A 23,760-nucleotide genomic window follows, 5' to 3' on the forward strand; every position below is an offset into this window, starting at 1 on the left:
AAAAGTTGTGTAGCTGCAGCGCTTGGGGACACGGGTCAGGGGTGGGCTTGGCAGTGCTGGGGTAATGGTTGGGCTCGATGATCTCAAAGGTCTTTTCCAACCTTGAACAGTTTGGTAGGTCTATGACATGCATTCCCTTACTTGGCCATGGTCAAAGGCCACTGTACCGACGCTGTTGCAAAAGGCCATTTTCAGGGAGGACTCAGACATAACCAGTATCTCTAGCCACTAGTTAACAGCTGTGAGAACATTCCCTGTGCAGGGTTGCGAACATCCCTCAGTTACACAAGAAGGAAGGCAGCTCCTTCTTCTGTCTCTGTTTGCCTTTTAAGAATAACTTCTGAAGGATGGAGTAAACAATGCAGCAGGGCTTGTGCTGCTGGGGGGCATCATTGCCAGAGGCTGAAGAGCCCGGCAATGGAGCCAGCCAGCAGAGCCAGGCCAGGCAGCTGGAGACATCAACACCTCTTCACCAACGCTGATAAACAGAGGCAGACGCATTCTCCCCATTACTAATGAGAGGATACACAATTCTCAGAAGAAAAGAAATACAAAACGGCATTGGCATGGACAGACAATTGCAATGATCCTCTGCAAAGCACAAGAATTTATTGTGGAGATTATTTTCCCAGATTAATTTCACGTTAGAGGCAGATCTCACCACAAAGAATTAAAATATGCACACTACATAGCACTGAATCAGTTTGAGGCTCCCCACGCCTACTTCCCAATGAAGAATTCCAAGGGATGCTGCCTCTGAACCACAGGCATCTTTTCAGGGGGTATTTTAAGTCCATTACCACAGGCTCTGTCCTGAAGAAATCCCTCCTCTCTTGCGGATGCCTGCATTACACAGCTAGCCCTGGACTAGGCACTTCGAGTACTTGGTTTTGAAACAGTTTTCTCAGAACATTGAGGTTTCTGGATTAGGATTTTCCAAAGCATGGGAGTGCTGAGCCCTTCCAGAACCTGCTCCTGAGCGCTCAAGATGAAACGACATACCAGTGACACTCAGACCCCTGCCCTTCTCCCAGGGCACTCCTCTGCAAGGGCAGCACACAGCCTGCGCCTCCTCACTTTCGGTCTCACCTGTGCATGCTCTACAAGACAACATTTGAGAAGCCCCACCAGGGATGGGAAAGCTCTTGTTTGGATGTCACAGGATAGGAAAGGTTATGGGCCCTAAAAAACAAATTCCTTTTTAATTCAGTGGAGGTATTTCTATGGTACAAGACGCTGTGGATTTCATTCAGTGCAGCAAAACCCAAAGATTCAGGAACAGAATCAAACTTTGAACTACGTAGAGCCAAAGAAGATGTAAAAAAATCTTCAGAGAGCATTAGCACCGGTCACAGTTACAAAGGATGACAGGCAGCACGCGAAGCAGCCCTGGGGAGGCTGGAAAAGCACTAACGGCCAGGCGGAGAAGTCAGTATGCAGGAGGATAGCAGAGGAGCAGGGGGAATTCATGCTGCTCTGTACCACTGCCTGCGACAGGCCTCCAGGCCAGTAAGTAGTACACGGTAGTTCATTTGCTACGTGGAGTACCCTGCCTCAAGTGGTGTGCCTAAAGGGATTCTCTTTTCCATGTGGCGCCGCTCTCCCAACAAGTATTAGTGGCATGAATTTGGTGTCGTGATTTAGCTCAGTGGTGCCCACCCTTTAAAACATGGCAGGCTCAGAGCCTTTCAATACCACGCTGCTGGACTGAACACAAACCCATCTCACACCCAAAAAAGCAGACTGCCACGTGGTAACGTGAAGGCGTGTGCAAGCAGACAGTGGGTTTGTGACTGAATACATATGCCAGTTGATGCCCATCTATACACTGAACGAAGAGACCCTCAGCAAAGGAACAGGCTGTCACAACCTCACACAGACTGCAACCTGTTTCGAATCCACATCTGAGGGCCAAAACTCTTATCAGCAAAACTCGCCTGTGAACCCTTACTCCAGCCTGTTAGCACCGCAATTGGTTAAAGAGCAACAAGACAAGCATGAAGCATCCCCCAAAGACACCTACGCTGCCTCACGATGTAAAGTAAACCTCACACTTTCAGACTTATGAGAAGAAATGGCTTGTCTTGTTGGTCACTTGCAGAGAAGTTGTTTCCAAAAGTTGGGGTCCTGTCCCACAGGAACGCTGTCCCCTGGGTTCGTTTACACAGACCATTCCTCAAAAGGACCATAACTCATCAGGAAAAGTAGACAAAATTATAAACAGGTTGGAGACCTGCTCTATGATGGATAGTTTGTTTACTTGCAAGCAAATGAAACCAGCAAAATGAAAAGAACACATGAAGGACATGCTGAACACCAGCTCCACCACCTTTGCTATTTGTTATCCTTACTCGGAATAGTACTTACTCACTGACAATTGGCATCTCCGAGTTTTCCATACAAGTCTGTATTTGATACTGCACGTTCAATCTAACATATCAGTAAACAACGTAAGGTGGTTGGCCTTTGAGTGTTTGGGAAAGGAGGAACTTTCCTGATGTTACTTTAAAATTTAGTTTCTTCCAACTTATTCACGTAAGAAGCAGAGCAAACAAATTGATGATTTTTGTGAGCTGGGTGTCATTCTTAAATCTAAGGAAGCAGGTACACAGTGTCCTTTCTTTCCTTTGCTCACCAGAATGCAACACTGCTAGGGGTTATATTTTTGGCTAATAAAAACTTTCATTTTATCCTCAGAGCTACTGGCTCACAAATTCCAGTCCCTTACAGGCTTCTTTCAGGCTCATTAGGTGCATTTCCAAGTGTGGATGAATACTGCTGTCATCACCCCACCTCCCTACAGCACTGAAAGCCAACTTGTCAACACCTGTGTAGACATGAACCTTGGGTTTAAAATACTGAGAACTGCTTCACAGCTCAGCAGGCCAGTCCCAGCCCCAGTCACAGGTATTCAAGTCATACACTTGTCTCTGCAAGCCAGCCAAGTTGCATCTCTGAACAGCTAAGCCTTCTGCAGCCATTCAACCAACTACAGGCTACTGCTGGCAGCAGCTGGTTAGCCACCATCCCCTAGCGCGCAGCCACGACCTAGTCATGGGCAATTCGAGCTTCTTTGTTCTCTAATAAAAAGGATACACATTTAAATAGTTCTCCTTTCCCAGAGATTTATGGAAGGCTACATAACCCTCTCTGTGGAAAAATGACTAGTTATAACATTAAGGAAATTTTAGAGTAGTACTGCAGCTGCTACTTCCAGGGTGGAATGCGGCTGGTATGCACGGAATCTACTCCCCTGTAGCTCCCCAGGGGACACAACCTGCAACCTTAGTACATGCTAAGAGGAACTGAAACCAGGAGGAACCTAACGGAAGGCTGAAGTGTGGAGACACCATGGCCAGGCTCTCTCGTACTCCCTGCAGGACAGGGAACTTGATGGTATCATGTATCGAAAAACCCCAGAGTAGCTGTCGAACAAGGAAGGTAAAGGATATAATGTCGGCTCTTGAGCCAGCAACTTTGGCAGAATTGCTTTCCTCGGATGAACTTTGCTCATTATAATCTCACCGTCACACCAAAGCACACCTCCATCTCAAAGCTACCTGGCTCCAAGGTACGACCACCCCTCACTGAGCATGTTCTTTCTGTTTGTATGGACTGTACCTTTAAAGGTAAAGCAAGAGAATTTTACAACTGTCAGTAACAAACGTTTGTACTACCAGAGTCACTCAAGCTCCACCTAGAAGCAAAGAAATAATATAAAAATTAGGAAGGGAAGAAGTTAGGGAAGATTCCATTGTAACTATTGGGATCAACCCCTCCTTAATCCTCCCCTTTTTAGCCCTGCTGAAGACCCCAAGCTGAAAGTTTTCTTACATAAAAATGCTCCACTGACCCCACTAGCAGCTCTTCTTAACTACTGTACTCGTTTAAAGGCAGTCTGAAATATGGGCATACAAATTTTAAACAGTTCCAGCTTATTTATCTAGTTTCTTTTACAGTGATACTAACATTTTGCTATCTCTGCTGTTAAGCATCTTGCGTCTCATCCTATAACTAAATTTGTTGTTTTTACAGCCTCGCATATTGATGGCTTAATCACCTATGATCAACTAAAACCTCAGGTCTTTTTCCTCCTCTGTTATTTTAACTACTGAGCTCAGTGTTATTAGTCACTAAGTGCACTTTATACTATTAAGCTCTCATTTCTATAGCTCCAGTCACTTTCAAGGCAATCCAATTCTTGTGCAACACTCTGATCTTTCTCTGCAGTGACAAGGCTAATGTCACATCCTCTGCAAATTTATTCCGTGCACCCCCACAAGACATTAGTGTAAAGGTATTAATAACCAGTCCCAGAACAGGTTCTTAAGAGAGTCCATCAATGACCTCTTTTGGGACAGAGTCCAGCTCTCAGCCACGTTGTATTCCTTCCTTTAGCCAGGCCTTCACCCGCCCTTTACCAGATCTTGTTGTAATCTTAGTTCTTTACAAATTAACTAGATTTATTTTAGTTCCAACGCAGCAACTGCCTTACTAAGACACAGATGTATTAGACCAGGAGCAAGACCTTAGCCGACCCTTTAATTAAAAACACATACATAAAATTCTCAAGGACAGGTATCCAACCTGCTATATTCCACCTTAGTCAAATCACAACACATTCCATCCCCTTTTCCATGGGTTTAGTTTTCCTTTCCTTCAAAATATACCACATAAAGCTGTGTACTGAGTTCACATTATGGACTGTCAACATAACATAACCTTCCCCATTGCCATCTGCAAGAAAAACTCCATCAGTGCTACTCCAACTTGGCAATACAGCCCAAACCCTTTGATTTTAATTACTGTTTCTTTAGAACTCTGGAAGGACTACTTGCATAGCCTCTCATTATGAGCTCATGGAACTTCAAGTTATGCTTTTTTCTTTTTCTTTTTTTTTTTTTTTTTTTGTCAGCATGTACTTCCAGTTTACTCATCTCATTTTCCGTAAGCACATACTTTTCAGATCCTGTATTTGAGGCACAGCTGCTATTTCAACCTGTTTATGTGAACCCTATAGTACTTGGTTGCAAATGCCTCTATTGTACATGGGAATAAAGACCCAGGGAATTACAACCATCTTTGTTGTTTGTTACTGACCACATTTTTCTTTGCCAAATTAGAACAGTGGGGGTGTTTTCAGCAGTACAGTGTTTTTGTGATCCCTGCTGTTTGCCAGGTTACCCGCCATATAGTACTCCATCAACTGCCGAATCCTTTATTATTTCTCTTCCTCTCTGTTACTGTGCATGGAAACTATACAAATATTTTTCATCTTCCTCCCTTGCTTCTCAAGTTAAAGTCAACAGAAATGCCAACCTCAAACCAAGTCTATTAAGCCAGGAACTACTGAGACAGCATCTACATGTCAGGAACTCTCCTTTCTCTGAGGATCTTCCAAGTAGATCTGGGGCAGATATCACAGCCGCAATCCACTTTGCTCTGACAGAGCCTCACTCATTTGTGTGTTCTGATGTTAGAGCCTCAGTGCAAATTATTCAGCTCGGTGAATACCTACACCTTCATGCAGAGGTTTGTAAGTCACTCCAGCTGCTGTTGGTTTATAAAATGGTGCAGTCAAGAACAGAACGTATCAGGTGTTCTGCTGCAAGAAGAACCACCAGTCCATGTGAGGTCCACAATAATCACCAGAAGCACTGGTCACTCCAATCCACCAGCAGGAAACCCACTGAAGTGTTTCTGTCAAACCACCAATAAATCTTCCACCTCTATAGCCACCCTGTTTTATGTTTGTATACAAACAATTTATATTTGCTGGAGTTGTGCATGATTGTTGCTGGGATAGAAGTAAGGAGATAGAGGAGTGCCCTAGCAACATGGTGAGCTAAGAAAGTTAAGAGATGCTGCAGAAGGGCTGACAGCACTTCCATAACATCCCATGAGAGTGTCTTTAATTAGTGAGGTGCCAAGAAGAGACATGCCACTTGGCTTGGGGCTACTGCAAACACCAGAATGGATACCTACACGGGGTGCGGCAAGCCAGGACAGCCAGACCAGGCTCCACAGTATTCAATCAAAGCATCCACCCTCAGGGAGATTTCATTTCCCTGGGTTCTCGTCCAAGTTCATCTCATGAGCCCTCATCAGTAGACCAGATCTTATCACTTCACTATACTGAAAATAACTTACTCTTGTGAGTTCGAGAATAAGAGAGCCATTATTCCTGAATAATTCTGCTTAGAAAGTACAGCAACTATTCTTGAAGAAAGGCACTTATCCTGGAAGAGAGTGATTATAGCTTATTCCATAATAATATCTTGTAGAACTTCATGTATAAATAAGGCCTTGATGAAAGATTATGTTCAAGAGAACAAGAGGGCTGTTTGAAGAGCGCAGGCATTCTGTACTACTGAAATTGGTCCAATCTGAATTCCAACCACAGATTTCACCAGAAGGCTGTACTGAATTAGTCAGTATTACAATTGTCTATATATTTATTCTGATTTAAGATAGTGGTTCTACACTGACCATATGACTCTCCTCAAGCACCACATGTCTGATCTTAGGCACGACAGATGGAGTCCACATGCATGTGGTAAGATCACCAGCAGTGCTGCAAGTTTCTAGCTGCCAGCTTTTAAGTTACAAGACACTTCAACATGTGAAGCATAACCCAAAAGAATATCAAGGTGGTTTAGTACCAGGAAATAACTGAAGCGAAGAAAACCCTGAAGTGTTCCTGCATCACAGAAGAAACACTGCTCCAAAAGAAGCACTTGCACAACACCGTGGAAAAAAGGGTCTCAACAAAGTGTGGTGCAGAGTCTCCAAGAACACTGAAAGCAATGTTTCACATCTCAGACACCCAGTCATCACCTATGTCACACCACATCTAAATTGGCTAGCGTTTAATCGCAAGTTTACAAAGGGACAGTTACACCCTTCATGGCACTGTATAAATAAAAGAGCTAAAGTCTACATGTCGCACCATTGGGCTTTCAAGCGAGGACCAAAACAATTCGCTGGCTTGCTCATAAAGGGGACAAAAATCTTTGCAGTTCATAGAATCTCATGTTTGAATACTGTAACAAGTATTTGATAACTCTAGCTCAGCAGCTTTCAACCTAGCTGGTGGACTCCAAGGGGTCCATGAAAGCTGAGGAAAGCAAGCATAGCACTAACAGCTCACATTTGCTGTTGGCATTGGTAACTTTTAGAAGTCCATAAATCCAAAGAGACTGAAAGACATTGCACTAGACATACGTGAAACAAAGGATCCAGAAAACCTAGAGACACACAGGAAATAAAATGAGCTATGAGATGCACTTCAAACAGCCTCAGCTGTTATAATCAGCAAAACAAACACTGATTGTAAGAGGCTTGGGTAAACACTGTGGCAGTCCAAAAGGATATGAAGAGTTAGGTTTTTTGCGTCCCTCAATCACAATGCCTCAGGCAGCAAAAAGCCATCTTATCCCCACGGCCCTAGGAAGAGAATGGCCAAAGCAGTTGCATACCCATGTAAAACAAGCACTTACTCTGGTCGGCAGATCACCAGGTCCCCTTTGTTGGTGCCATATGCCAATCCCAGGCCTGGCTCGGGCAGCCAGCGAGCAGAGTTTATGCTGACATGTCTTCTCTGGTCGGCAGGCATGGGGTAAAGAACGTTGAACACTCTCTGAAACAATAACAGGAGATTACTTCAAAGGACAGTACAGGGTGGGAGAGCCAAACAGGCTCAAAACAAATGTCCAATCTCCCTGCAGCAGTGCAGCTGCCCAAGGAGACCTGTCACTTTGCAGGACATTGCAAGAAAGCACTAATCCAGCAGCTGCCAGAAACATACATATATGTGCCCCTAAGTGTTTAACAGATCAACTGGCACACAGCTGCAGAGCAGGAGAAATTCCACCCCCAGGAAAAGCTGCCTGTCACTCAGCGGGCTGCACAGTCCTTCTATTCAAACTAATTCAACAAAGTGGTTGGGACAAGCGGTATAGTCATTAGAACGCAAGACAACTGGGATGCTTCTGGCCTTCACCTCTCATCTTGGGTCACTGGGGTGGAACAGGAAACTGGCAAGCAGATGGGCTTTCAGCATCAAAAGTTTACTGTTTCTATTAAGCAAACCAAACTTTAAGCAAAAATGATACACAATTATTTCCTTTTTTAAAACATTTAAACAGCTTCCTGATGATGTTTTAGAGTTTAACCAACACCCACACCGACAGTGCACAGAAGAAAACAAAAATCTAGAGATTATGAGAAGAACAAAAGTACACAAGTAACAAATCCCTCAGTTCAGGTCCCCTTCCAACACCGTCCCTCCTACCTGCAGTAAGGTAGGAAGCTGAACAGCTGCTAAGACTGCGGGTAGTTAGTATGGCTGCAAGCCGGTGCTTCCCAAACGCTGCATTAATGTGGGTGAATGGAAACCCTTGTGCACGTGAAGGCAAGTTCTGCCTTCTAGTCTGCACTAGCTTGGTTTTTGAAGCCTATGAGCTTGAAAGGCAAGAACGATGAAGCGGAACAGATTATACTTGTGTACATACTCTCCTACTCCAAGAAGCTAATGTCTTTTGTACAGCACAACATTTTCCTGCACCCTGCCATCCAGCAGCCAGAACTGCATATCGCTGACAATACTCCATTTAGCCAGAAAATGACGCAGTAGATCACAAAAACAAAGGCATAAGAAATGGAAAGAAGGGTAACAAGTTGGTTTGGTTACCAGGAATAGACAGGGACAAGCTGCTTCAGTGTACTGGGCCATCAGACCATGTTCACCATGTTCCAGCATGGCTTCAGAAGGCTAGGACCAAAGACTGCATTTACAAGTCCAAGCCACTAACAGAATTTCTGTAGAAATTTAGTTAGAGTTTAAACCTGTAGCCACTGCAGGCAGCAGACTTCAAATCTAGATTTTCAATGGGATATGTCTCAGGTGAAAGATACGCTTCATTAGATTTTTCTGATGGACAGCCACTCATTCATCATAAACGCCTTCTTCCAGACTCCCTAGAAAAGGGGATGGTGCTGGAGCAGGAAGCAGGGAAGGGAATGACGATGTGCTGGAACAACAGGATAAAGGTAGATGGGGATGCAGATCAACCACTACTGCACTGCTAAGGTGGCCTGAAGTAATAATTAGAATTCATTATGGTGGGACTCATCAGCTAGCATAACAAACTGGGGCTGTTTTTCTATATAGCTCTACTGCCCACCCCACATCTTGTCTGTTTGGAAATTTAACTTGAGAAGAGTGAAGCAGAAACCACTTAACTGTACGTCCTCCAACAGCTAGTGCCCAGAACCTTCATCTTGACTACTGTAATGCAAAGTTAAGTCAGAGCAAAACGATATAACTACATTATTTCCTGTCATCAGCAACACGTTTAAGCTCTCCTCTGAGGTAGCCACATTAGAGGAGAAAACATCCTTAAGGATTTCTCTGAATGAAGCTGGTCACTCATCACCCTGGCTATCACTCAGCAGTCAGTGCACCCCCAAAGGAGCTGGGTGGTTGGATGGAAGGAGCAGGCCCTCAGGGGTTTATCTAGCTCTTACCCATCTCTGTCATGTCTGTCCCTTTCCCTCCCTGCCTTGCTTGCTGGGGGGTGGCGGCGGGCAAGGGGGAGAAGAAGAGGAAAAAAATATAATCAGATGTACGATGGTAGCACCTGTTACCATGGAGATTACGGTGCACTCTGAGATGGGAACACTGGATTTTGAGGAGGAGGAGGAAGGAGGGGAAAAGGAGGGGTCTGCCAGAGCTGGGAGCATACATTTATAAAATAAGCATTCCAAATCTCTCATGAACTGCAAAGGTTTTCCATTGTATCTTTCTTCAGCTATTCAGAAACAAACAGTTTGTCTTCTCCTGGGAATGGCTCTGCAAGGTATCACTGCTTGAGAAGCTGCCCTGCTGGGCTGGCTGCAAGCTCCCCTCCATGGCAGGTCAGTTTGCACAGTTTCTCACATGCTCTGCAACCTGCCGCGCCAAGCAGGGAGACTTGCTGGCTACAGCATCCTTGCTAGCTCCTGTTGAACATCCAGGTGCTTTGCAGTAAATAGCACCCTGTGGAAAGTGCTGCCAAGGACATGGGTCTGGTTTTGACAGCCTGCAAAAATGTTGGCTGAGGGCAGAATCTCAAAGACAGGATGGCTTAAAAATTCTGCATAAGAATAGTTGCTTCATCACTCCACTCCATTCACTTCTAAACAGCTCGTCACACCGAAGAGCTCCCCTCCCCTGCTGCTTCCCACTCCCACGCTAATGGGACAACTCCATGCAGTGTTAAGGGTGATGACATCCGTGCGTGTGGTAATTAGTACATAAAAAGAGAAAGCAGCTGTACTGGCATAATCACCAGTCGCAGCAGTAACCAGGACCCAGCTAATCAATCTGATGCAGTCATACAGACTGGCTGTTGCAATTGCATCCATTAGCAAGACCCCCTACTCTATCCATTGAGTGGGGGAAAAAAAATTAGAAGTTCCTTCAACATCAGCAGGTCCCTCTCTTCAAAGAAGGTCAAGAAGCCTGCCAGGAAGCATTATTCTCCATAGATCACAGCTAATTCCTTTCAGATATATTTTTTTGGGTCTTTGTGCTTCCATTGCTAAATCTTATAAAGTCACTGAGGTATTTCAACCTAGTAGCCAGCCTGAAAACATATCAGAGACACACACTTCTTTGCCAGTGGCACTGTCCATGCTTTGTAGTTCTAAACTTCTAGGAATAACATTCAAGTTATTACAGGAATCCTACACAAACAGGATTCTCCAGTTTCTAAGTCAAGAGATTGCCACCAACCCTCAAAGACTTTTGAAACCACGAATTCAAATGCATAAAGTTTATAATTCACCAGTTCCCTTTCGTTAGGGCTGGCCCACAGACTAGTTGCAGGCCATGTGTAACAGCCATGTTGATGGCCAAGGGCTCAGGAACCAGTTTAGAACCACTGTTGTAAAAGTCCACTGATCCTTAAGGTGCCCACCACACTCTACCACAGCCACCAGAGGGTTTATTTTTAATAGGGTGGCATTTTCCTTAGGAGAGATACTGTATTGCATCCCACTTTATCGGCCCATAATCACTGCCAGCAGTCAGAGCAAGCTTCCAGGTTCTTCACCATAATCAATGTCAAACTTGCCCTTAGAATCATCACTACAGTGCTATACACAGCCACACCATTAGATGTGGTGACTCAGCATTTTATAAAGTTGGCAGTTGCATTTGTTTCCAGATGCAGTTCTGAAATAAGAGTTCTGACTGGTTTGTTTCCCTAACTTACAAACGCTGTGAAACGTGAGGAGTGGGAGCTTCAAAACATCCCTGTGGAAGCTTAAGCCCAAACAGGCAACGTAAGTATAGCAAGCTGTTCCCTTCTTGGCGGCAATATAAACATATAAAATGTCATTTCACCAGGCAAGAAAGGTTCTAACCCTTCCCTTTAGGGCCACATGGCACAGCCTGGATTACACAGAACAGTTGCTTGACCTATGCTTATGTTTGTAGAAAACCGTGCCTCTGGTGATCTTCACAGGAGACTCCAGAAGTCTTCTGCCATTTCAGCGAGTCCACCTCTCCTCTGAGTTCAGGGGATGTCAGCAAGATCAAAAGTCTTCCTTTAGAGATATAAAACCTGTCTAGGTAGCTAAGCTTGCACACAAAAGATGATTCTCATACAAAGGGAAAGAAACAGTCACTGAAGAAACAGCTGGTTGCTGCCGTTCTACATCCCTGTAACCATGAAGTGTGAGGAAAGATTTGGTTGAGTAATTTGAATCCGCACTTCTCTATTTTCACAAAGACTGCACTAGGAGTGACTACTTATCTCTTCGATGTGCCTCTTCCATCCTCCCTGAACAGGAGTGAACACATACATCATCTACTGAACTCCTCCGTACAGCTCATTTCATCACATCACAGCCACTTCTTCAGCACTGAATTCAGCAGGGGAGAAGAGGGCTCAGAGACAGCAGGGCTGTGAAAAACCCCAGGCCCTCAGAGCATTCAGCAAACGAGCTGCATGTGGAGTGCAGAGGCCACCTCGGGCCCACTGCTGCTGCTCCCCCTCCAACTTGTCAGTGCTGGCACATCAGTGCTGTAGCACCTCTTGCAGCCACCACTTCAGTATTTACTTACGGCAGTGAGCCAGGAGAGGCTTCGTGACAGTCAACAGCCTCAAGGAATCTTTCCCGATGATCTCTTCCTCTCCCATCAAGCTGCTGTACTTCTGTGGGAAGGAGGCGCTCAGGGCACAACCCACAAGCACAGAGCTAGGCAGTTAATTTGTACCTGCCCTGGAGGGCTAAGAAAACTTTTTGCTAAAAGCCTCTGCTCTGCAAAATCCTAGTTATTGACCCAGTGTTTACCTCTTCCCCTCCTGCTCTCTCAGGGAAGCTGCTGCTATTTAATAATGCTCTTTAAATTCCACCTTTGCCCTCCGTTTCTGGGGTGTGCCAACATGAAAAAGCTGGATGGGGCAATCGCCAGGATCCTGTCAGTCAAAGCAGCAGCGGGCTGCCCCCAGCCTATGCTGCTGCTGCCAGTTGGCATCAGCGCTGTACCGCTCGCCTGGTCCGAGCAGCGCCGTGCCCAGCCAAAGCGGAGGCATCACCAGCCAACCCCTTGCCCAGGGCCTTCCCACCCCGAAGGGGAGCAATGAAAAGCAGGGGAGTGCTGACTGCTACTTGTTTGGCAGAGCAGGACCTGTCTTCTCCTCTCTGGCACTCAAGAAAGAAGAAAAAAAAACAACCATGTTTTGAAGCTGGAGGAGAAGAGAAAGTTGGCACAAGCTGGTAGGGAAACTCAGCAGGAACTCTTGCTTTTTATCTTCTTAAACTCAATAGAGACATTTCTGCTCTCAACTAGATGCATCGCCTCTCAAGATGCCAATAAATTTCAAGCCATCACCTCCGCTTAGCCCAAGTGGTAAGCTGGGCTATTAGATCAGCCCTGATAAAGGCTGCATGGGGTGGGGGTGGGGGTGCAGATGTTCCCTTGTTTACATGGGGAAACCTTGCCATCCATGAAGCTCCATCCTGACAGGTAAAAGGGGAGGAAAGGCTGGAGCAGATGGGGTGGGTTTATCAGGCACCAGCCTAAAATGTAGTTATTAATTTTCAACTGAATGGATGCTGTCAGCAGAGGCTGACTGACCATGAAAACACACAACAAGAGAAACATCTCATGTGCTAAATCCAACAGAAACCTTACTGGGAGGAGTGGTAAAATCCAGTTTCACAGCCACTCTAACCTGGGCTGCAGAGAACAGAGCTTCAGAAAGGAGTACTGATCTCTGCTGGATGGGTATAGCCCTGCTGGCAGCCAACATCTGCACCTTGTGCCTGCAGAGATGTAAAGTTTATGCTGGTAAATAAAGTGCTCCTCATACGGATACAGGTTATACCACCAAAATAATCGCAGAGGGTGCACAGCTTTGCCAACATAACTGCAGCTATACCAGAGCCTCTGGCCAGTGCAGGTACCTCATTTTGGAACAGGCTTTAGCAAACTAAGCTACATGAAGTGTGTAATACAGATACAGCCTGAAAAGCGCAGCCAATCCACCACATTGTACTAAGTTCACTGAAAGCACACCTCCAAGCAAAGCCTACGCACAGTCTGAAACTACTCAGAGCATTAAAACAAATGTAGAAAACTACAAACTGTGCTTGTATTTGCCAGAGCAGCAGATGAGGTGCAGCAACAGGATGAAGGTAGAAGCAGAGCAAAACCAAGAGCAGTACAACTAGGGCTGCACACATTTTGCATTTCCTCACCTGCCCTTCATCTTCTGCTCCACAATCTGACCTTGAACAAGAACCTGAAGTTTCATTTCATCCTTTTTGATTACAAGCATCTTACTGAGACTGAACAGCACCTAAATCAATTAATTATCTTTTTTTGCCTGACTCATGGCAATGGTGTGTTGCCACTGAAAGATCTTACCTGTTTTTGTTTTGGTTTTGATTTTGTTTTTCTTAATGTCAATGTGTTACCTAGTTTTTACCTCTGACACCAGGGTATCAGATGAACTACTATAAAGCATCTACCACTCTACTGAAAGCACTATACGCCCTTTGCTTAGCTGTCAGGAAGCCACATGCATGACTGACTTCTATGATGCTGCCAATTAAACAAGTCCATGGCTTTTTAAGGTCCAGAAGCATAATAAGATACAGACATCCTAACCTGACCTCCTTAATAAATATCACTATCCCTTTTTTGCTTATGTTACATTCTTTACTCTGCCTTCTATTAACGAATTTCACAAAAACTGCTGAAATTCAGGCTTATGCCTTGCACAGCCACAAACTCCAGAGCCCTCTGCAGCAGAATTCAAGTCTAGCTTGCCTAAAGCAGAGGGCCATGACAGCAAAGCAAAACAAACACTCCTTGGGATAACTGATGGATGGCTCAATACATTTATTCATAAGACAATGTATATCAGCATTCTGAAACAAGGCAAGGATCCCCTTTGTTTGGAGAGAGTCTCCTTCCTATATCCATACACTGATACAAAGAGAAAGGCATGCATTTCCCATGATCAGACAGGGGAAAAAAATTTGCTTTTTTGCTCCCAGTCTCCCTTTATTAGGCAGGTTGGTCTGTGCTGCGCTCAGCCCCTCCTCCACAGTTGATTCTTGCTAACAACATACACGTCTTTCAATTAGATCTTCTCTGTTAAAATGGAAGAAGTAAAAAATAATGCACTTATCTCTTTGGATTTGTCAGTCTTAATCCTCAAATGGATCTTATCATCCAATGCTCAGCACAAATAAAATTTCTTTCAACTCCATTTATCTTCCCCGGATGCAAATAGGATCATATATGAAATTCTTCTTCAGACTTTACCAATACAACAAACCTCCCTGCCTTTTTCTGCACCTGTTATCACTGCAGAAAATCGTGGCTTTGTTTTCTGAGCCACAGTGAATTAAACAAGAATTAACCCCTAATTTTCAGCAGCAACTGAAAACTTATCTGAGGATACTTGATCCAATTCCTAAAACAGGTCAGCACCCACAGTTTCTGTTGGACTGATTGAGAAACCTTCTGCAAAGCTGAAACTTTGTTGGTTCTTCCTGACCCTAGTTGCCCACATAATTTATTGATGATCTTTCAGTTCGGGAGAAGCCTCATTACAGCACACCTAACCCTTTCTTTCTCTAGGCTAGCTCTTGGCACTACCAGCTGGAACTTTATTTGACAAGCCTGCCATGCAGCTACTACATGAGAAAGAGCTTTAAAATAACTAGTGGGAAACTTCAAAACAAGAACTATGTCTTACAAAGAAACAGATCACCTCAGGTAACAAAGCTCTCAGGAAAATAACGCACCTGCAGCGAAGTGGCTCATTACCTTACTACTCGGCTCCCAAAGGCTGCAAACCCCAGGGTAATACCTCCACAAAAAGCCCTTTAGGGGACTGGCCCAAACCCAGATCTGAAACCTACGGCTGAGTAAGCAAGAAATTGCTAAACAAAAACAACTGTTCTTTCAATTCTGCACGCGTGTGGTGGGTACAAGATGACAGGAGAGAAACAAGAATGCCAAAGGGGGTGTTAGCGTGACAGAAGATAGATACGTATATATTTGGTGCAGATGCACAAGTAAACTGAACTGTGCAAACTGTGCCCCAGCTATTGCTCTCTCTTGCAAAAATCACTAACAGCTCTCAATGATTAAACAATCTAAGAAAAATATGGTCACTTTATTGCAAAAGGAATTACAAGGTTCTTCACTTTTGCCCTTAACTCAGGCTGCAAATCAAAAGCAGTACCTGTGAATTCCCTATTAATGGCATGCTGAGACTGTAACAGCAAAAACTATAATATGTTAAAGATCTAATGACAAGGATTCACGCACAGCTGCTATTCCCCATCTGCTGAGCCTCAGTATAATGGCATACAAGATCAAATGTCAACAATATGTTGATGACAGAGCTACATGCATCCTCATCTAGGTGAAAAGAGGCTGTCATCCAGCTGCCTACATGTCTGGAAGGAATAAATACTGGAGGAAAGAGCTGGCTTCAATTTAATTTGAGAAAGATGGTAGGAAGAGGTACCAAAAAAGTCTTCATGAAACTGCAAACCTCTTCTCAGCCCATGGCCAGTTCAGTGCAGATCTGGGAACAAATCACCTTTTGCTCCCTTCCCCCTACCTGACTTGGGCAAGACGACTGCACATAATCTCAGACACGGAACCATCTTTACCATAATTTCTTCCATCTAGTTAACACTACCCAATTGCACCAAAGCTAACGGTACCTATGGTGGAGCAAATGGGCTCAAGACCTCACCCAAACCGCAAGAGCTTGGCTCTCCTAATACCGGACCCCATAATTCAACAAGGTGGCTTGGCGCTCAGCTTCATGTCCCACAAAGTAAAATCATCACAAATAGATGTCATCTGCCTTTTCTTCACACCAGTTTGCGCAGACTGACACTGCTCCCATGTTTAACCATTACGTGAGACATTAACACAGTGTTTTATGACGGGATCCTAACAAGTTTTTACAGTTTCTTACAAGTTCTGTCTTAGCAGCCTTCATGTAGACATGGGTGCATCAGTCAAGACAGCAACTGAACCAGCCCTTACAGCATACCATTCCTGCACCTATACTTGAATGTGCAAATCTTTATGTCATCTGCAACACCACGGTACCACTGCATCTGCCAGTGATGTTGAATACAGCTCTTTCTTACAGCACCCTACATCTGCCAGTGATGTTGAATACAGCTCTTTCTTACAGCACCCTACGTAAGCAGTGCTCACCAAAGTGTGTTTTGGATATGCCCTGCTTTTCTAAAGATACCTGCCAGAACCTGCCAATGCACAGAGCACACAAAACCGTCTGATCTCAACGAGAATCATGTTCCCCTTTGTATTAAATGAAGGGATTTCCCCTGTCAGTCAGACAAGGGTTCTGTCCCCAGGCCCTCTTACTAGTGTCAACAAGTACAGGCAGTCTGTGACTCTGCTTGGATTTTTGGGAGTCTAAGAAACATCTACCTTGTTCAACTTCTGCCAGAAATGAAAAATCTCTTTGGGCAGTAATTGGACGTATTATTTGCAGTTCTACTCAGAGTTGTCAGAAGCTGCCCCTGTTGACCTGAAGATGTCAAAATCTCTCTCAAAAAGGAGGCACACCAATAAGCATGCTTTTTCAGTAACACAGCAAGAGGTTGTACTCACTTTCTTGCAAACTACTCCTGTTTTCAGAAGTATGTTAGTTTATATGAACTCTTCTACTGGGGGTAACGTGTTGCAGTAAGACATTTCCAATCTCCTAATCCATTCCTACTCCTAATTCCACATTCTCCTAATCATTTTTCTTTTCTCATTATCAAGAGTTCTGACCAAACTGTAATTTGCACCTTAGTGAAGCAAATGTTCACGGCCATTTGCTTTCAGGCTTAAAGTCCCTTCACTTATGGCTGCAGGAGCACTCACAGCTCATCCAGGGAGTCGATGAGGCAGCGACCTTTGCAGACCACACTGGATATATTCTACTGACACTTCCATGAAGCTTAGAAGGCAAAGTACTCAATAAAATAGTGCATCTTCTCACCTACTCTGTGTGCTGTCCTCATTAAGAGTTAATATGCTGAAAAAAAGCTTGGCTCTGTGCTAAAACTCCACATGCTTTTCTGCTTCAGGCCCTTCTTCCTGCAGTATTTGGAATTCTCCATCTGTTTACAATGGAAACATACACATACTCTGTTCCATCCAGGCTAGTGACCAACCACTTCTTCAGAATGTTTCCCAAATACCAGTAGCCTTCCTTGTCAAGAGCTAATTCTGGATCTCCACAGTCTAGTTTCCTCCCAGATTCAAAGCACAATGCAGTATTTGAGAAGGGACTTGGTTAAGTCACCTTATTCCCAGAAATTGCAAGATTTGCTCTTCAGCTTCGTGTCAATCAAATTTTTCTATCACCCCTCTTGCTTTTTGTCTCAGCTTAAAAGCTCCTTTCCAAGCTTTATTTTAATTTGGATTACAGTAATCGTGTTTTTCTGATATCTCAAAGTTCGCTTCCTCTGGGTAAAATTAAAACCATTAAACATTGCAAGGGCATCAGAATTTGTGAATGCCAGAAATAAAACTATCTTCTGGCTGCCTTTCTCACTAATAGCCACAGTCAACAGATCCAGGGCAATATGATCCTTTACTGCTTTATGTTTCTAAGAACTTTCAGCTCTGACCAAGTTTCTAATTTCACTTTCTTCCAAGTTCTTTAACCTCTGTATAAACTTGGAATCATGGAAGTCAGAAATCACCCAACACCCAAGCAGCTCGAAAATGGGTCCTCTTTATGTGGAGACCAGCTCCACCAATGCTTTCAACATTGGCTGCAAAACCTATTCGTACTCAGTATTTGGAGCCCTTTCTCCCAGCTTCCCACCTCTGAAACTCAAATATTTCCAGACAATTCCTAGTACCACTGCTACCTGTACCACCCCAAGCTAGAGATCTGCTAAAAGCAATTCCTTCCCTGTACTGTCCAGCTACAGATAAATTTCAGAGATGTTAGCTAGGTTTGCAAAAAAACCAAACCACAAACACTAAAAAAGGAAGCTTATGCATACCACTTGTTAGAAGTCAGCCCTACTAGAGAGCTTCTTAAGCTTCAGTCTGAAAAACAAACTTGCTCTTTCGCAAAGCCAGATTTCCATCTGAAATGCTAAGCAGATCAATCTGAAGGGAGTGAATAGAAAGAGCAGGAACCTCTAGCTCATGACTATCAGATCTCATGACAGTTCAATACTTTTACTCCATTTCCGAACAATACTTCTGTCAACTCATGTCAGCCCTGACCTGTAGAACTCTACCCAATCTCTCCAAAATACTACGAGTAAGATGCGTATAGACAATGCACGCTTGTGTAACCAAGATGCTCCTTAGCACAATCCAGAAGTGCTGGAGTTCTCAGAGAGAACTTTTCTCTCCAGCTCTGAAAATTACACCAGCACCCAGTGGATTTCTAGGTGCAATTAAATGTATTGAGTTTCACATAACAAAACTAATTAATTGCATCTTTAAAGCTTCTATTTCAAGAGTGAAATGGAGGAAATTCTCTAAGGAACAGAAACCTTCATTCCCTGACTACTAGTCAAGGATGTGGAGGAGGGGTTAACTGGAAGCAGAGATAATCACTGTATTTCACTCCTCAGAGGTTGCCACACTTTCAGGTGACTCTACAGGCCACATTGGCAAGCCCTGCTCTCCCAGGTCATGGATTGCAAATCGAAAGGCATCAGTGAAGGAACGAACAATTGTGAGAGAGTTTACAAGAATTTTCATAGAAGCTGATGTAGCATTTCTCTTTAATTTCTCTCTTGAGAGTTTTGCGAGTGATGTAAAATTAAAATATCCACAAAGCAATGCTTCAGAACATGGCTGTGACTTAATTTTTAATTAAGAAGTTTAGTAACAATTGCTTTGTATTACAAGCTGTTGGCACAAAGGCAACAAAGATGCTTTCTCATTCCCTCTAATTTGCACATTGAAGAAAAGAGTTTCACCAGGTTTCCTAAACCTTTTTCGACCACATGCTGGCCAAACTGCAAACAGGTTTTTACTTAACTGAATAGGAATTCATCATCCATTGTAAAGACAGTGTGCTAAGAATATTACCAAGTTTCCTACTTAAAGCTCTGTTTTGGTTTTGCATGTCTTGAAAAGTATTAGACACTTACAGAGCGGTCTTACTGCAAAACTCGACAGAAGAAATACCTGTAGTTGTTCTACTAATTTTTACAACTAGATGAAGGAATAGTATTTATGAGATTAACAGTTTTATGTTTGGCCCTAGAAACTGAACAAAGGTGACCAACGACACACCAGAATGTTGAAACAATACTCGACATCATCCCACAAGAAGGCTCTTTAACCAAATTAATTCAAACGGGTCTAGTTGTGACCCTGTCATTATGCAAAAAGCTGGAAGTCCAAAGCAGTCAGAAATGAGACATTTTTGAAATCTTTAAACATGACGTGGGAAAGGGGAAAACAGCAAATTAGTTAGCAAATCCTGCTAGACTGGATAGATTTTAAGATGTGGGGGAAAGCTTTTTGGAAGCTAAAAATACATGTGCAAGAAAGATGAAAAAAGCAACCTTTAGAATACATGCAATCCATCTGGAGAAAGATAATCCAGAACTACAGCAGATGAGAGACGGGAGTGCAGTGATGTGGAGCAAGTCTGAAAAGCAACTGTGGAAAAAACTGTACAAAATTTTCAATGCATCATAACAGGAAAAAAAAAAAGCAACAGTTTTCAACTGCGTAAGTAAAGCCCTGTAGTTCAAAAAAAGCAGAAAAAAAAAATACCCTCTCTGGGCTTCTGGTAAGACTATGCTTATCACATTACATAAATTTAAACATATCCCAGAATGAGGGGGGTGGGGTGGGGAGAAGAAGGGTATTTTGGAGAGAATTCAAAAGAGAAAAAACCCCAAAGCTGGAAGATTGAATTACAAGGAAAGATTAAGGGAATACAAAGCATTACTTCACTAAATGGTGACTAAGAGCAAGGGTACAAGCATTTGAAGAGTATAACACACCACAGGGAAAGAAGATATGTCTGAAATGGAGATGAAGAACTATAAATGGGAGATTTAGACAGAAGCTTACCAATTTAGCTGGCTACAAAAAAAAAAGTCTCCAAAAGGAAGGGCTAGAAGCCATAGCAACTGGAGTTTAGAGCAAATGTAAATGATGGATGAGGGGAAGAAACACAGTTTTGGCTAATAGGACTTCTCTATCTTAACTTATTATGATATGGTAAAAAGACTGTGGGAAGGGATACTCCCGTATCTGGCAGGAAAAGCTATATATTTCACTAGGATCTTAAAATAACTGAAAAAAGAAACAGTACTAGGGCAAGCCACACTTTTAAAAGGATCTAACAGGATACTGAATCCATGTAATTAGTGATCTTACCATATCCAGACAGCATTCACCAACCGTACCTGCTAACCAGACTGTGCTTTTTTCATAAATGCATTTAAATTTCTGTCTCTTAAGGTAAGAGGCTCGTACCAGAATGGTAGCTCAGAACCAGGGCCGAAAAAGTGCTGACTGGCACACCGAAGAATATCCTCATCATTGATCTTCCCTTGCCTTATGACATGAACAGATGACAATAAACAGGAGTTTGGTATCGGCTGATAAACCAGCTCATGTAATGACACAGCTGTGATGACCCTCTCTGAATCATGAGCACTCTGGAGAGCAACTACAGAGTCTGAAGATGAATCAAGCAATTTCTCCCAAAGACAAGTCTCTCCCCAGTGCCAGGCCACTAGACAAATGGCTCACTGCAACCCTTGTACATTGGGCAAGCTCTGCCAAAAGTAGTAAGAGGAGCCTTTTAAAAAAGAAGAATTTATAAAGACAGGAGAGAAGGGAGAAAAAAAAAAAAAAGAACTAGAGGGGAAAAAAGCTTATTCCACTATGATCAAGTTATCCCCCAAAATGAAAAGGTTTGAACAGCTATTTCTCCTCTCCTGCAACAAGTCACTTGAATACATGGCCTAAAACTTGAATCCACCCAAATTTCAGCATTAGAAATTACCTTGCTCTGCCTCCTCAGCTCTGTGCGCTATCAGTTAGACATGGCTTTTCCCATCCTGAACTATCACTGAACAGCTGCTGTGTCCGCTGACGAACAAAGCAAGACACACATGTTCTCTTAATTCTGTCTGTCAGTTTGCAAAAAGATGAAGGTTTTCCCTCAGGTACTGAACAAGAGAATGGGTCATGATTCAGCCCTCCCACAAAGCAGAAGTACAGAAAGATAATTCCATTGCCAAAATATACCTACATGTACATGGAAAGCTCAGGAATAAATAGCCAACAACAGCCTGTTCGGCAAAAGAATGGCAAAGGCTTACCTTCAGCCTGCAAGTATGATATGAAGCTTGGCTCTGACCCTTCCTGAAACTGCTGGTGGCTGCTCTCCTAGGGATCAGCTGCTTTTAGGAATGTTAGGAAAGGATCCTCAAGCCTCAGCTGAAAAACTCCCTCAGCAAAACCAACTGCAGTACCACAAGCACGATGTGTTTTACCCCAAGTAGCACAAAAGGCCTATTAGGTACTCTGAGTGGTACCCACATTTAGGAATGTGTCCTACGACATGGAATGTATTTGTTTGTCATCATATTTGAAACCAGAGCAAAGTTTCACAATTCTGTTATATTTACATTCTCCTGCCATGTTTGCATACCTCTGTAATAAATTCCATGACATGTTTATTATTCACTGGGCCTGGAGCATGCTGCTTCTGTGCCCTTATAACCCAGCAACTAACCACTAGCCTAGAGCCAAAGCGACACAAAAATCACTGATGCAAACACACAGAAACGGACTACATGTATGCTCACCCTCATAGAGGTTTCTCCACCGTGGGGCTGTTGCAGCCTGAAGACTTGAGCAACCATGTGTTCCGTGGAGGGGTGCAGCAGGATACGCCGGGAAGCCAGTCCCACCATTACATACCTGCCCATTGGAGACAGGCTCACCGAAATGGCATTAGGGCCTGTGAAGAGAAGAGGGGTTATTTCTCTCACAGGTTGACATCCCTCCCCACACTACATCCTCACACCTTCTTCATTCCCTTCCAGCATTCCCATAGCGTATTGCATTCTAAGCTTATTCTTGTAGAGAAGAATAAGGAGACAGGCACAAGTACACACTTCCTTGCCGCAAGCATCTTCCCACTAATAGAATATTCTTCAAGGAATAAGAAAAAAAAATAATCTATCCTTTAGCAGTTCCCCATACCGGCACCTCACGTGTCCAGACCACACCACAAGGCCCTCCCCAGCAGTACCGTAACTGTGACCGGCTGGAAGGCCACACAATGTTGCTGCTGCTGTTCAGACCATTGCGTTTCTCGCTGAAGGTTGAGTTCTGAGGTAACTTCTCACACCCCCACCCACCCGGACTTCTAGCTCTACACTTACCAAATCGCTTTGTGTAAAGCATCTCGCCCAAGTTGTGGGGTGCCAGAGAATACACAGCCAGTATTCCCTCGTCGGGGAAGCCTCTCTGACTGCTGGGAATGAAGGCTGCCAGCAGCTGCCCATCGGCAGAGATATCGCAGCTAGCATCATTGTAAATCTTGCAGTTTTGAACAAGCACGTTCACAGAGGCTGCAAAGAAGAAAGAAAGGAACAGCAATTAGAACACTTAGCTTCAACAGTGAATAAAGTAAGATTTAAACCTCATGTTGGAGACTGGACAGTACATGCAAAAGGCACTCAAGACATTTAGCTTCCTCCAGAAGTTTATGAAACGTTTATACACTGATTAATGTAATATTTGCTTCAAAACGGAGATAAGACACCGCAATGAGCCCAGGAAACGAAATCTACTCATGTCCTGGAGCCTTCAGCCAAGAAATAGTGGCAATTGCACTTTATCAAACCCCTCCTTTGTTGAGCATAACATCACCCTTTGCAAAGGACAGCACAGTTTAAACGAGTCTCAAATCATGACTCTGTCAAACTCTAGCAGTGGCAGCATCAGAAACAGCACACCTGAATTCATTTCCCCTTCTGTTGTGGAGCCCCTAGTTCCAGCTCCTCTTATCTCCAATAAACAGGAGACAAGAGAAAAATTCCTCCCTGTAGATACATTCATTTCTGACAGCTGATTTTTACAACAATCTTGGATAAAGCAAGTGAGAAAGGGCAGAGACTTCTCCAGCCAGTCCTCCATTTAATTACTCCAGTATGTGAGACACTCGCACAATCAGTGAAGTAACTGTTCAGCAG

The 23,760-nt window shown here is 43.8% G+C and overlaps 1 protein-coding gene across 6 annotated transcripts in view; it reads right to left on the reverse strand.

Annotated features, from left to right (window-relative positions):
* Positions 1-23,760, reverse strand: part of AMBRA1 (autophagy and beclin 1 regulator 1) — a 135,635-nt gene that overhangs the window by 20,950 nt on the left and 90,925 nt on the right. For all 6 annotated transcript variants that reach the window (XM_055806626.1, XM_055806629.1, XM_055806639.1 and 3 more), the window contains 3 exons: positions 22,948-23,136; positions 22,366-22,520; positions 7,500-7,639 (listed from right to left, as the gene is read on the reverse strand). In XM_055806626.1, the coding sequence (XP_055662601.1) occupies positions 7,500-7,639; positions 22,366-22,520; positions 22,948-23,136 (484 nt within the window). The remainder of the gene's footprint in view (positions 1-7,499; positions 7,640-22,365; positions 22,521-22,947; positions 23,137-23,760) is intronic.

The sequence above is a fragment of the Falco peregrinus genome, chromosome 1 (assembly GCF_023634155.1).
Source record: "Falco peregrinus isolate bFalPer1 chromosome 1, bFalPer1.pri, whole genome shotgun sequence".
Classification (NCBI taxonomy): Eukaryota; Metazoa; Chordata; class Aves; order Falconiformes; family Falconidae; genus Falco; species Falco peregrinus.